The 13,126-nt window shown below is 40.2% G+C and overlaps 1 protein-coding gene across 8 annotated transcripts in view; it reads right to left on the minus strand.

The window, feature by feature from the left end:
- adgrl2a (adhesion G protein-coupled receptor L2a) overlaps positions 1-13,126 on the minus strand; it is a 212,027-nt gene that overhangs the window by 54,127 nt on the left and 144,774 nt on the right. For all 8 annotated transcript variants that reach the window (XM_084355337.1, XM_084355335.1, XM_084355334.1 and 5 more), the window contains one exon: positions 3,480-3,693. In XM_084355337.1, the coding sequence (XP_084211463.1) occupies positions 3,480-3,693 (214 nt within the window). The remainder of the gene's footprint in view (positions 1-3,479; positions 3,694-13,126) is intronic.

A 13,126-nucleotide genomic window follows, 5' to 3' on the forward strand; every position in this document is an offset into this window, starting at 1 on the left:
TGTAATTTTTTCTCCCAAACACTTAAATTAGTAGGCCAGGGTAATTATGGCAACAAATATTTTTGGCTCTTCAATCTTTCACTGATGGAAACTGTACAGTAAGAAATATAGTTTTCCTCCATACACAGTGTGTGTGTGTGTGTGTATGTGCAGTGGGTTGCCCCACATATGGAAAATTTCAGCTGGGTTGGCCTCAGCAGGAGTTTTGACTTTCGGAGAAGTGAAGGGCTCAGACCTCCGAGCAAACAAACATTTCAATCCAAACATGCAAAGAAATTCACCACATTTCTCGTTTGAAGATAATTGTTTTTGGCAGCGGAGTCATTGTTTCATTACGTTTGCTTCCTATTTTAGTCTGTTCCTGTAAATAAAGGGACAATAGATAAAAAAAATCACTAATTAGTCCCATATGCAATCTCGGGCGTTTGTCAAGCTTCTGAATCGTGGACTGTTTTAAGTTTCTGCACTGATTCTGCAAACACTCTTTCATGACATACGCAGATCTACATACGTATTAAACTGCATCTTTAAATCTTTGGCTCATTTCCACATAAATGTGAGCAAATATCTGCTGTCACACTTTGTGTGGTGATATATTTCACAAGAACTTGGAGACTGACTGAAAAAATATCTTTGTATGACACTGATATATAATATATGCAAGTCACTTTGTGTGTCAGTTGATCTCTTTTGGATTTCTCCCTGCAGTATCAGATGTAAAATCTTGCGAGGTTCCTTTTGTGTGATTTTTGAACCTACGCAGCCGAGAGACACCTTTTGTTATCACATGATTCCCTCTTAGAACACAAAGATTTCTCTCTTTGCTCTGAATACAATAGCTCAGCAGTGACATTAAAGTGCTAAAAACACATTTAAAACAACATCTGAACTCGGGGCCCCTGGCACTCTCAGGATATGCATATGAGGAATGAACCCAGGTCGTCCACAGACGGTGGTGAGAGGGTGTTTTTTTTTTCCTCGAGACTGTTTGGAATTTGTTGTCAGGTGGCTCCTGCTGGGTCAGTATTTGTGCTTCAGTGGACTGTTTTTGTACTCGCGAGGCTGAGAGCAGCATAATACACAGGGCCACAAGCAGGGAGCATGCAGGCTGCAGCCTTTCAAGACAGACAATGTGAGTCAGCTATCTGACTTCATCAAATAGGGCTTGACAATAAACCCCCTGAATACAAGGGCTCCACTCTTTTATTTCATTATTTTTTTGATTTCCCAAGGCAGCTTGCCAAAGTTGCTGACAGTCTCATACCGTCCAATATCTCTCTCTGTGGCACTCATATGTCATTCCATCCTGTGCACTTTGGCTCAGTTGGCATCCCTATGTGACAACTGGCCTATGTATAAGGTCTCATGCATACGGTGTTACAAGCAGAACCCCACTGCGCAGCATGTGTGTGTGTGTGTGTGTGTGTGTGTGTGTGTGTGTGTGTGTGTGTGTGTGTGTGCGTGTGCACAAGTCTATGCACCTCAGTGGGTTTGTTTTTCACACTAAATCATCCTTCTTTGAACATGAGTGACAGCCACAGAGACAGTGGCTTTGGAATGAAGGGGCATCTCTGTTGTCAGTGATCAACCTGTAAGTCAGTCCTGCAAAGAATCTGACCAACACGGGCCGATATAGAAGAACAGTATGTTAAAGTTAAGAGATGCTAGACTTTTTGGTATATACTCAATACGGTGTTGACCATTAGTGTTTTTAAATATACTGTACGTACACCTACTTTCTTCGCACATGTTAGTATACAGTACCGATCTATGTAATTCCTTATTCTTAATCTTAATTTATTTGTTTAGTTTTTGTTTTGATGTCTACTTCTGTGTAAGTACACTGTGAGCAATGTCAAACTGCAGTCAAACTCTTTGCAATTGTATGCATACTTGGCCAGTACAGCCAATTCTAATTCTGAAAATCTACTTTAAGTATCAAATTTAAAAGTTTTTAATGTGCAGAAATGTTTTCATAATTCAGTACTATGATATATTATGATTTATATATTATTCATATGAGCAGAATTTTAAGTTGTAGTTGGTCAAACTGGAGCCAATTTCAGCTATTTTATATAATTATTTAATCTACACTCCAATGGGGTATAATATTGTATAAATGGATCATAAGTTAAGGAAAGTAAAATAATAAGTTACCTAAAAAATGTATTTATCTACACTATTTGAGGAAATGGAATCTAACACAGGGAAATGCTCTGAATGACGCAGGCTCTGCACTTAACTGTCAGCTATAATAAAATAATAAAACTATAGAAGATAAAATTCACCGCAATATGTGAACTTTTAACGTCAATCAGGACTGGAGTCAGAGGGTGTGTGTGTGTGTGTGTGTGTGTGTGTGTCTGTGTCTGTGTCTGTGTGTGCGCATGAGGCTGCCATCAGTCATCAGTTTTTGCTGGCTAAAGTTGAGATAACGGTTGCTCTATTATAAAAATTCACGATTGGACTGACAAGATATTAACCTATTACCAAAAAAGTATAACATACTGCAATTTATAACAAACAAATGCGTCTTCTCTCTTTGTGTCACAATCACACACACACACACACACACACACACACACACACACACACACACACACACACACACACACACAGCATGGATTTGGCTAAAAGCAAGTACCTCAGCTTAACTAATACGGCAAAACAAAGCTAATAGTGATAGACTAATGTTAGCCTACTTAATCTAGAGTGCACATTTGCAAGGTAATGTATTTAACAGGGTAAATTACAATAGACAGAATAATTAGCTCCAGCAGGCCGGTTCAGATCTGCAGTTTGTCTGTCGTGTCAAATAAGAAAAGACTGAAAATAGCTCTTTGTTTTTTTGAGAATGTTGTTGAAAGTTAATTTGTTGTGTTCATATTTTGATATGTGAGTTTGACGTCCATCGTATTGTTTTTCGTTTTTTTGTTGCTACAGCCTCTTGACTGATTTGTTTGAAAAAAGAAAACGAAAAAAAAACTCTTTCCTCTTGTTTATCAGCCTTGCTTCACCTCCCAAGTTCAGATGGAAGTTTGTAATTCTCTTTCGATCAGGTTCAGCTGCCTCTGTGTTGGCACTAACATTAATGTCTTTCAGGTTATTGATGCTGACAGACTACGGTTGCCTTTTTCTTTATCTTGTTCTTTTTTACTCCACACTTGCATTCAGTTTTCTATTTTCGATGGAGTAAATCAATCAGACGCCAGCCCTGTTATTCTCCTTGGCGGAAGATTTTATTCCAAAGGCAAAGGGATGTGGAGGATTTTTTTAAAGCACAGGAAAAAGAGGTGCCAACAGGGGCAACCAGACAAAATGAAAACGGTTGACAGTGGTCCATATCTGGTTGCTCGGGGCAACGAGGCAACCACTGTTGAGTCCTGTCAATTATTTTCTAAGGGCCCTGTAACTTTGGCAGATACCTAATTTTTGGAATCAGTTTTGTGGGTGCTGCACAGAGATGTCTGCAGTTTTACCTTTGTGACATGATCTTGTAGGCATCTGGAAGATAGCAGTTGATGTTCTCCATCTGGAAAGGGTCGGCGTCGCAGATCTTGTCATCCGTTCGGCCATAGTTGGCACTTTCGATCATTATGACATCACTTCCTGGACAGCGCAGATCAATGGGGTAACCCTCACAAGACAGCTCTCTCCGTACTAAGCCAAATGGCAGGGCAGCTCGACTAAACCCTGAGGGAGAGGAGAAGAGAGAAAGAGCTTTATCAGTACAAGTCAAAGGGAAATGTGTAGTTGGACTGACAGAGGAGGAAAAAAGGTATGAAAGGTAGAATACACATGATATCACAGCTGGATGTATACACACAAGCAGCATTTTTGTGCATGTTAATCAAAAGGCTGTAACTGCTTAGCAAGATGAATCACATGGATAGTGAAATGTGGATAGGTCCATGAGCCTGACATACATCTGTATATTGAGTGAACATTTCAGATCTGAACCGCACCAGTGAGCTAATGGTGCTAGTATGTCATCCCCGTGTCTAACTGGTCCTGAAAAAATCGATAATTGTCATTAAAGTGCAGTTTGTCAGCTAAAATGTCTGGAGCATTGTAACCCCTCACGGCCGTCTGTGTACAGTAAGCACACCGATACGACACTAATAACCGAACCCGACAGCTGATGTGACGGTTAAAAAAGAAGCTATCTCCATTAAGAATTTTATTTTGTATTACGCTATTGTTTTTTTTTAACAGTCTGCCACCACAGTTTTTTCTTTGTCATACTGCTGTCCTTTGTTTCATTTTAATATGGGGACACACTGTCATCGCAGAGTCTATCTGGAGATTTGTGGTTTACTCACAAAGCTCATTTTTCTATCCAAAATGAAAAACTGCAACGAGCATCTGTACAACATGAGTGTAATATAATCCACTTTGCCGTGCCGACAATCGAAAGGCGGTACTATTGGAAGGCTGGAAAAAAAGAGAAGTTTGTGCGCGTGTGTGTGTATGTGTGTGTGTTTGTGTGTCAGAGAGGGTTAGGGGGTAGGAAAAATAGAAGAGAAATCAATATTGTGGCTTTGTGCTCTGCAAATGTGAACAATGCCAAAGGCCGTACTTAAACTAAAAGTGAACTATGTACATAAACTATAACAATCCAAATATGGGATATTTTTAAGTCCGAGAAGCTTTCCACAGCTATGACATGTCAATATTAGAGAAGAGTAGCACAGAGCTTAAAGAGATTGCCAGCTGCCCCTCCGTGGACTTTGACTAAAGCAGTGGTGGCACTGAATAATAATAACTACAGCTTCCTTTGACGTTGAATAATGGTGCTGTTACCTGCAACTTGGTTGATGTCTATGTTGTTAGTGTTTCCAAAGCCTTTATTTCCCTAATGAGGTTTAGTTCACAGTCACAGAAGAAAGGAAAAAAAAAAGTCTTGTTACTACTTCTCGTGCACTAATTTGTTTGGCACCTGGACAAGTCGGACCGATCCATATGTGCAGTTGTTTATAATTAAAAAGCACTTTTTCATCTTGTGAGTCATCCTGTGAACTGGTCTTTGTGTGGCAACAGTTCGCTTAAAGCTACTGACTTCAGCTCAGCTCAGTTAGTCTGGAAAGGCTGAGTTCATTTTACCCTATTGGATGCTTCATCAATTAACTACCAATACAATTATCTTTGTCTGATTAAAATGCTATGCTACAATGGCAGGGGGATTAGCTTTCCGTATTGTGCCCCTCTCCAGGAGATACTACTGTGGTATTTTACAAAGGAAGATTAATGTCAGTTTGTATTGGCTGATCCTCCATTTGTGCACCAATCAGGTGAAAGTACGACTTCTAAAGGTGCTCGGTGAAGAGCTCAGGGTAAACAAAGGGTGTGTCTGTTTGGAGGAGGGCGGATGGCCTATCCAACCTCTATAAGATTAGTTTGGGAGCATACAATCATCAGGGAAGGATCTTTTTTTCCCCCTTACTTGCTCTTTTTGACAGCAAAGTTTCTCATGTGACCAATGGGCATGAAAAAATAAAAGAAAGGCTTTCAAATATGATAGGTTTCAACCATATTTCATTTTTGCAGCCGCTTTTCTCTCTGGAGTCAAAAAGAAACGCTTAAGGTGATAAACAATTTATCAGAGACGTTGGCTTGAGAGAAAAAGCCCTAGTGGAAAAACTGAAAACACGGCGTGTTAGGAACACGACTTGACAGCCAATCTTGAGTTCATGTCAATGCACTCCAGCATAGCTCCATCAACAGTCAGCAGTGCAGTGTGTAGTAACTATAAGAACCTATGTAAAACATCAGTCAATGCCACATTACAACTTTTATACTCAAACCATGGCTGGATAAGCACATGTATAATGGAGACGCATAACTCACCGCTTAGTCTTATCAGAAAAAAAGACAGCTTTCACATAATCCACATACGGTGAACACATTTTAACAGCTTTTAAAAACATATATAAGTAGAGGGATTAAAATGGCCCATACCAGCGTGGAAGCAGAAGAAAATACACATTAGGTATCAAGCAGTTATCTGATCAGATATTCAATCTGTGTTTCTTAGTCAGATTACTGATAAAATCATTTTTTTCATAAAAGGATTATTTTGGCTTTGATGCAGCTGTAGTCACCATTCTAGTCAGAGATTTTCAATTTTACTGCAAATATATATATATATATATAGACTGAATTCTAGTTTGTCTTCCTCTGGAGGTCACATAGACTTCACTTGGATCGATCGGGCAGCAGTTACGTATGGTTGGGATATATTACCTCGCACTGGCCTACTTTGTGGCTTCAACTGAGCTGGTTCTTTGGCCATGCGCAAGACCTCCAAGTTTGATCTCCAAATCCGTGGCCAAACCCACGATGCTCTTTGTCCCAGAAACACTGTTATAACACTTAAATCACTCTGCAGAGCCGCCACGATCCCGGCTTCTGGTTTTATGATTTAGAACTGATGCGGTCTCTCTGCTTAAGTAGGAAAACAGAGGCTACAGCAATGAGGAGATAAATGCATGCTCAAAAATACTGGAAGACTACTACTGAAATACACCCACAACTTTTTAACCATGCTGATGACAGGGCCTGTAATAACGGTACATTTTCGTGCTCAAATCTCTGGAAATCAAACAAAATTGCCCTCCTCTAAGCGCACTTTATTCACCAGCTGGGTTTGTGCATCATGGACCAGAAGCATGGTCGTAAACAACCTCAAAAAGCCTCTCTCATTGATTAGGCCCGAGGCTGGACTACTTTCTCACTCTGGTGTCGGATGGTATTTTTGGTACATGGGGAGATGAGTGACAAAGGCAAATCAATACGGGGACACCCAATAGTCCTGCTAACAAATTTCAATGCAATAGATAAATTAAGTCAACAATGTTATTGTGCATTCTCTGATGCTTTGTACTCTTATTTCATCATCATTCTGGTTCAGTTCACTCCCTCTTGTATTCTGTGTAGAATGAGATTCCTCAGAAAACATCCCCCTCTTGAAATACAAATTTCACACTGCAGTGGTGTGATCCAGCAGAATAATTTGCAACAACGACATTCCTATACAAAAAATATCCAGTGGTCAAAGCAAGCTAAAAAAAAAAAAAGTAATTTACACTGCTGTAATGACATATCAAAATCTGCTCCTTGTATGATTGTTTTGCATAAGTTCTTTTATATTATGTACCAGAGGGTTTATGTGACTCGTGCGGAAAATATGAAGACACCAAAACACCATCGATCATGCTCCGGTATGACAATGCATTGCAATTACAACAGAATAATGTGATCACACTGGATATAACATAAACAAAATCCAATGCTTACTGTCTCACTTAACTAAATAATTTCATTATTCAAATGAGCCAGAAAAGTAATCATTATTTTGCTCATGAAGCCATTAGCATAATTATTCAGGGAATGTCTGATATGAAAATTATTTACTTTCCATATGGTAAAACTACACCACGTCAAGAATATCAATATGTGCTAGGTGTTCAAATACTGGTTTACACAGCTTTTTCCTTCTGATAAATGTCCCGAAATCACATCTAGAACGATCTCAACAGTTTACTGGAGCAGCCGAAAGCACTTGTTGCTATTTTGTGTTTCGGGGCTCTTTTTACTTCTGAGCTTTCTACGACGGGGGAACTGACAAAATGGCGCCACACACAGCGCACACCACGGTCGCATTGATGCTAAAACGGAGCCACATGAGTGAGAGAAAGTTTTAGTTCATTTCAGGTCGGCACAAACATAGACACACTGTTTCACGTTCAAACAGAAAACTCAGCATCTTCCTCTTCACAGGAAGCACACACTTCAAGACACCTCCTCCAAATATTAGATGTTATTTTACTAGCTTTGATGTACTTCCACTCTCTGATAGCGCATCCAAACCTACACGTGGGCCGCAGAGAGAGATGCCTATCAGTCAAACACCCAAAAGGAGGAGCTTTTCATTCTCTGCGCTAATTAAACACCAGGAAGCATGAGGGCATACAGTATTATGTGGAAAGCTATGTGACCATGGCAACATGGTGCAGCAGAGACATTACTGGTCAGATCCTTATCATGGCCTTGCTTACGCTCTTCCTAATCAGGCATTCTGGTCACCCACCACCACCACTAGAAAAACATTTCAAATCCTCTTCAGCAGCCATGTAGTGAGCATTGACAAAAGATCTAGGCCATTGTACAAAAGCAAAGCACTGCTCTTTTTTTCCACTGACTGAAATTAAAAATGTAAGCCTTCAAAATTCTGCATATATTACAACCATCAAGTTGAAATCAGAGCCAGCTTTTTGTTTTGCCCACTAGAAAACAGCTGCTTGTTTATTTTAAAGCACATGATCACTCAACCTTTTGACACGCGCTTATTGTACATGTTGTTATCACATGCTTGTAATTGATTTCGATTGGCGCAAAGGACCTCTATTTCCATGGGTTATAGCACTTTATTACACCAATGAGGAAGCTCTATTTAAAGCGTCCCAGGCTGGCATTTACTACCATGTGTAACCTTTGCGATTACATCGGGCCCGTACAGAATCTGCACCTGAATAAGTGTGAGAACATCCCGTACGTAAAGGGGACCCATTATGCACCGTCTCTCCGGTGCTGTAATGTTTTAATTCATTTTTTTTTTTTTTTTTTTTTTCCACAGATGAGCCAAATCAATTGGAAAGTGACCATCTGGTAGGATATGAGTATCACTGAAGCAGAGGTAATGAACAAAATGTCTTCCTATTTCACAGAAACGAGTAGTCATTAGGATCTTCATCAGCCATGTGGGGACTTGTACCATGTAGTCCCAAGGAACTAGACAAGAGCATGAGAAAACCCACAGGGACTTACACAACATACCAGGGCTGGGAATCTCTGTGCATATCAAGATTCGATTCAATTCCAATTCACGGGTCTGAGATATGTGAAGAATGTGATGTAATTATTGATGCATCAAAATGTTCGATTTCTATCCATAGCATATACACATTAAAATAAACAGATGGATTTACTTTAAATATCTTTGCTTACGCACAGCCATCTTCACCAAAACTTGAAGAAGTAGCCTCACTTAGAATACAGAATGGTTAAGCCTGAGGGAACTAACAACCCGATCTTTAGTGACGTAGTACTCGAGATCGGTCATGGTCTCAAGACCGCTTATGAAGGTCTCGGCCTTGTCTTGGAATCGACCACATTTTTTCTTGGCCTCGTCTCAAAGACAACTCTGAAATGTATTTCAAGACCAGTCAAGGCAACGACAGCAGGGAGATCACAATTGGATAATTGTTTGATACATACAGTACTGTACTTAAGGCTCCTGTAAGTAACACTGACGAGTTCAAAAATCATCTTTATGTGACGAGTTTTGAATAAGACTCAAAAATCAACTATCTTACCAACAGAAGCTTTAATGATGGTTAAAATCTGATGCTTGCATAAAAATAGTTTTGTGTTAGGTTGATGGCAAAGCATGGATAAGGAGTGTTGAATAGTCTTGGTCTTCATCCTGATTTAGGGATTGTTGACTTCAACACTGCCTGAGAGCTGATATTTTTCCCCCCCACATTGCAAACTTTGAACACGTAGAGTTTACAAAGTCACAATGTAGCTTCAGCAACTGTTGTGTGTTTACTGAGGGCAACAAACTTGAATCTCTTTCAATTAAACAGAATTATTCCACTATTGCCTGATGCTGATTATGCAGCACAAATGACAGAGGAACTATTTTCTTTTCATCAGGACTGTCTAGCTTCCAGTAAATGGTTTTCATATTAAAATGACCCTTTGTAACTTGAGTTACACATGCTTCCAGAGTTGGTCCAGGGGCACAGCAGAGGCTGATCAAAAGGCCCATTCAGCCACTCACGGTGCCATCATTGTGGCCAGAGCACAAAAGAGGTCTCCAGATTATTTTGATGTGAAACCAGATAATTTTTCTGTCGAGGGCCAATGCAAAGTGTGACAGGGACGCTCCCGATGCTTGTCGTCTGCCGTTAACGCAGCCCTTTGATTTTCCTCGCCGCTCTGATGAGAGCTAAACAGCTGCTTGTAAATGAGCTAGCATCTCCGCTCGGCCTGCCATTATTCTGCACTCCTGAGCCGACAAGGTCGCTTGCTGGGGGGATTTGGGGTGAAAGAAAAGTATGGCCTATAGCATTAGCTTGGAGCCACAGGAAACACAGCTTGAGTCCTCCAGGTTCTTCCACCCCAGCCCGTATCCCCCCTCTCTACGGTACAAGCAAAGGAAGTCTGAGAAGGAAAAGAAACCTTTAAGTCAAGACTCTTCCCACAGTGCTGATTCTATAATCCAGAGATATCCTTTACAACAGCATGTATTCTTAAGAAGTCATGTCCACACAGGGGAGGGGAAGAAAGAAAATATTGCATATATCCTGCAAACAGCAGGGTATGAGGTAGACTGCTGACTTTGTGTGGCCATTGTAAAAAAGAATTACACTACTGGTTTGACAGATATTAACATACTTTTGAATTTCTTAACTTTCCATCAAGACTGTGTTTTTATTTTTTCTGCTTTGCTGCGTGTCGAAAGCTGATGTCATTTTCTGGGCATGGCTAACAGCAAACAGCAGTCACTTACGTAGAGGTTTTTACTCCTCTGTAATTCAGCCCATAACATCTGTGGAATATTAAACTTGTCGACAACTGATGTTGAAACTATGACTTATGTGGCACAGAATACACTGCCACAAAATCTTACTTCATATTTATATCAAGAGTTGATCAGTGACAGCCCAGTTATAATGTTTTGTAGGAGAAACACACATTGATTTCTTATTGTCTTATTTCACCGATCCATCGGCTCCATGCACAGTGCGAGACTAAGAGCACAAAAAAGGAATTTTCATAAAGCCACGGTGGCCTTTGTTTAAAGAAATATTTAAAAAGAAAAATAGATCTAAGGCCATTTTCTTAAAAAAAAAAAAAGAAACAAAAAAGAAGAAGATCCTATATGGCATTAAGTAGATAAAAAAAAAAAATATGCGGAATACTGGCTAATGTCAGGTCTTTGAAATCTACTTGCACAGAGAGAGCGAGACAGGAACAGAGAGAGATATTGGGAGAAGAAGAAGAGGAAGAGGCAAAGAGCAGCAGGGGAACGAGCGATCCAGCCTCATTTGTATTCTCCACCATCCAATTCACTCCAGTTCATTTACATCTCCGCTACTTCCATAGCAACAGCAGGGGGGCTATCAGAAGCATCTTTGATATAGGTACATGACTCTGAAAAAGATCTCGTCATTTCTCTCTGAATAGACGGCATGAAAAAAAAAGCCCCCCCCCCCTTTTGGTGTTAGGGTGGGTTTCTTTAAGCAGAAATTTACCCTGTCAGAGACTTTTTTTCCTTTTTTGCATTTACTCTATTCCTCATCCTCAACCAGCACATAAGCCTGCACAGGAAATACCATCATTGCACGGGAAAGGAATATGATCCCGCAGCTTAGTACGTGATGATTTTACTGTGTTCTGACAAAACATGGACACTAGCAAAGTCTGGTAGCCAGGAAAGGTTTATGTTTTGTTTCCTAATCCGGAAGAATTTGAACAGAGATGAGGCATCAAGTGTTAGTGGCAGACAAGATAAAAAAAATGTACTGCACCGGCAGGAAAAAAAAAACAGCCTCATCAAATTCCATGTACACTTGTATGTAAATCAACCTTAAGGCCTAATTAAGCTCTATGGGGCTCATCAAGGTCATAAATCCCCTTTTTTTTCATAATGCATTATTGACTTCACATCATCTGCACATGTCGGCTGACTGCACTTGCACAAGCACACAATGTCATCTCACTGTCTAATATCGGATAGCCCTGGGGCCGGGCGGTGTGTGAGAGTGGGAGAGACAGAGAGAGAGAGAGAGAGAGACAGAGAGAGAGAGAGAGAGAGAGAGAGAGAGAGAGAGAGAGAGAGGAGGGAGGGTGCTTTTTAGGTCACAAAAAAAAAATGCAAGGACATCTTCTGGTAATGAAATGGCTGCGATGACCATCAACCAGTAAATTTTGTCCCACGGTCCTTAACAAATGTCCACTGATACGAACCTTAAATTATGATACGTTTTCAGATCAGCAAGGATAGGACATGGCTTTATGACCATTTTGTCATGATGATGTTGAGTTAAGATGTTGATGCCATTTTTAAAAAACTTTGGGAAGTAAACATCCTTCAAACCAAAACTAGATTAAGAACGGGTGGATAAAGGCAAGCATTAGATGTAGAACAGTCTGGTAAATTTAGAAAATTAAATTAATTTAAGACAAAATATAGTCTCAGTGTCGATACACTGTATTCCCCAGCCTTATGAGAAATGATAAGGAATGATTTTTGTCAGCATTTTTAGAACTGTGACCTTAGATTTTAAATTTCACAAATTGAAAGTGAGCTGACTGCACTTTAAACGTGTTTTGTTTAATTAGTAGTGGACTGATCCAATGAGTCATTCCCGAAGAGAATTGATATAGGGCACTCCCTGCTGAGAGTCACGGTGCCTTTTAGCAGCAGCGAGCTCTTTGGACCTCATTACTCAGCCTTATCACTGACAATATTTCAGACAATATAAAATGAGCTAGAGTTTAAACCTGATAAGGACAAGTCATATTTTTTTTTTTGCAAAAGACCTTTCAGATGGGATGTGTTCGATGTTTGCACTTCCTCTGGTCTATATCATTTTCCATTACAAATGATGAAAAAAAAAAAAAAGGAAAGAAATGGACTCGGATACATTGTGTAGCCCAGACTTCCTTCTCTGCTCCAATGAAGCGTTTGATGCTCCTCTATTCAATAAGGAAGCCTTTCCCAATGGGTCACCAGTGGCGGTACACACAAATGAGAAGAGTCCATCTGCTTGGTTTGCATTCCCAAAGTGCACTTCCTCAAGCAGACCACAGCAGTGGCTCCTCTTCCCGAGACTCTGCTCTCATGTGTATGCATTTGTGCCACATTATTCAGCCAGTGCTTCAAATGACCCCCACCTGGCATTTAAATTCCCTGACCAACCGGGTAGTCATGCCCTGATGACACGACTGCTGCTCCAGCTGAATACTTTATGCAGCTCTTATTCAGACAAGACTGCAGACTTGCCACCTTCTAGGTTAGGCTGATTATGTGACACAATGCTATTTTACTACATAT

Source organism: Pagrus pagrus (genome assembly GCF_965226575.1).
Source record: "Pagrus pagrus genome assembly, chromosome: 6".
Classification (NCBI taxonomy): Eukaryota; Metazoa; Chordata; class Actinopteri; order Spariformes; family Sparidae; genus Pagrus; species Pagrus pagrus.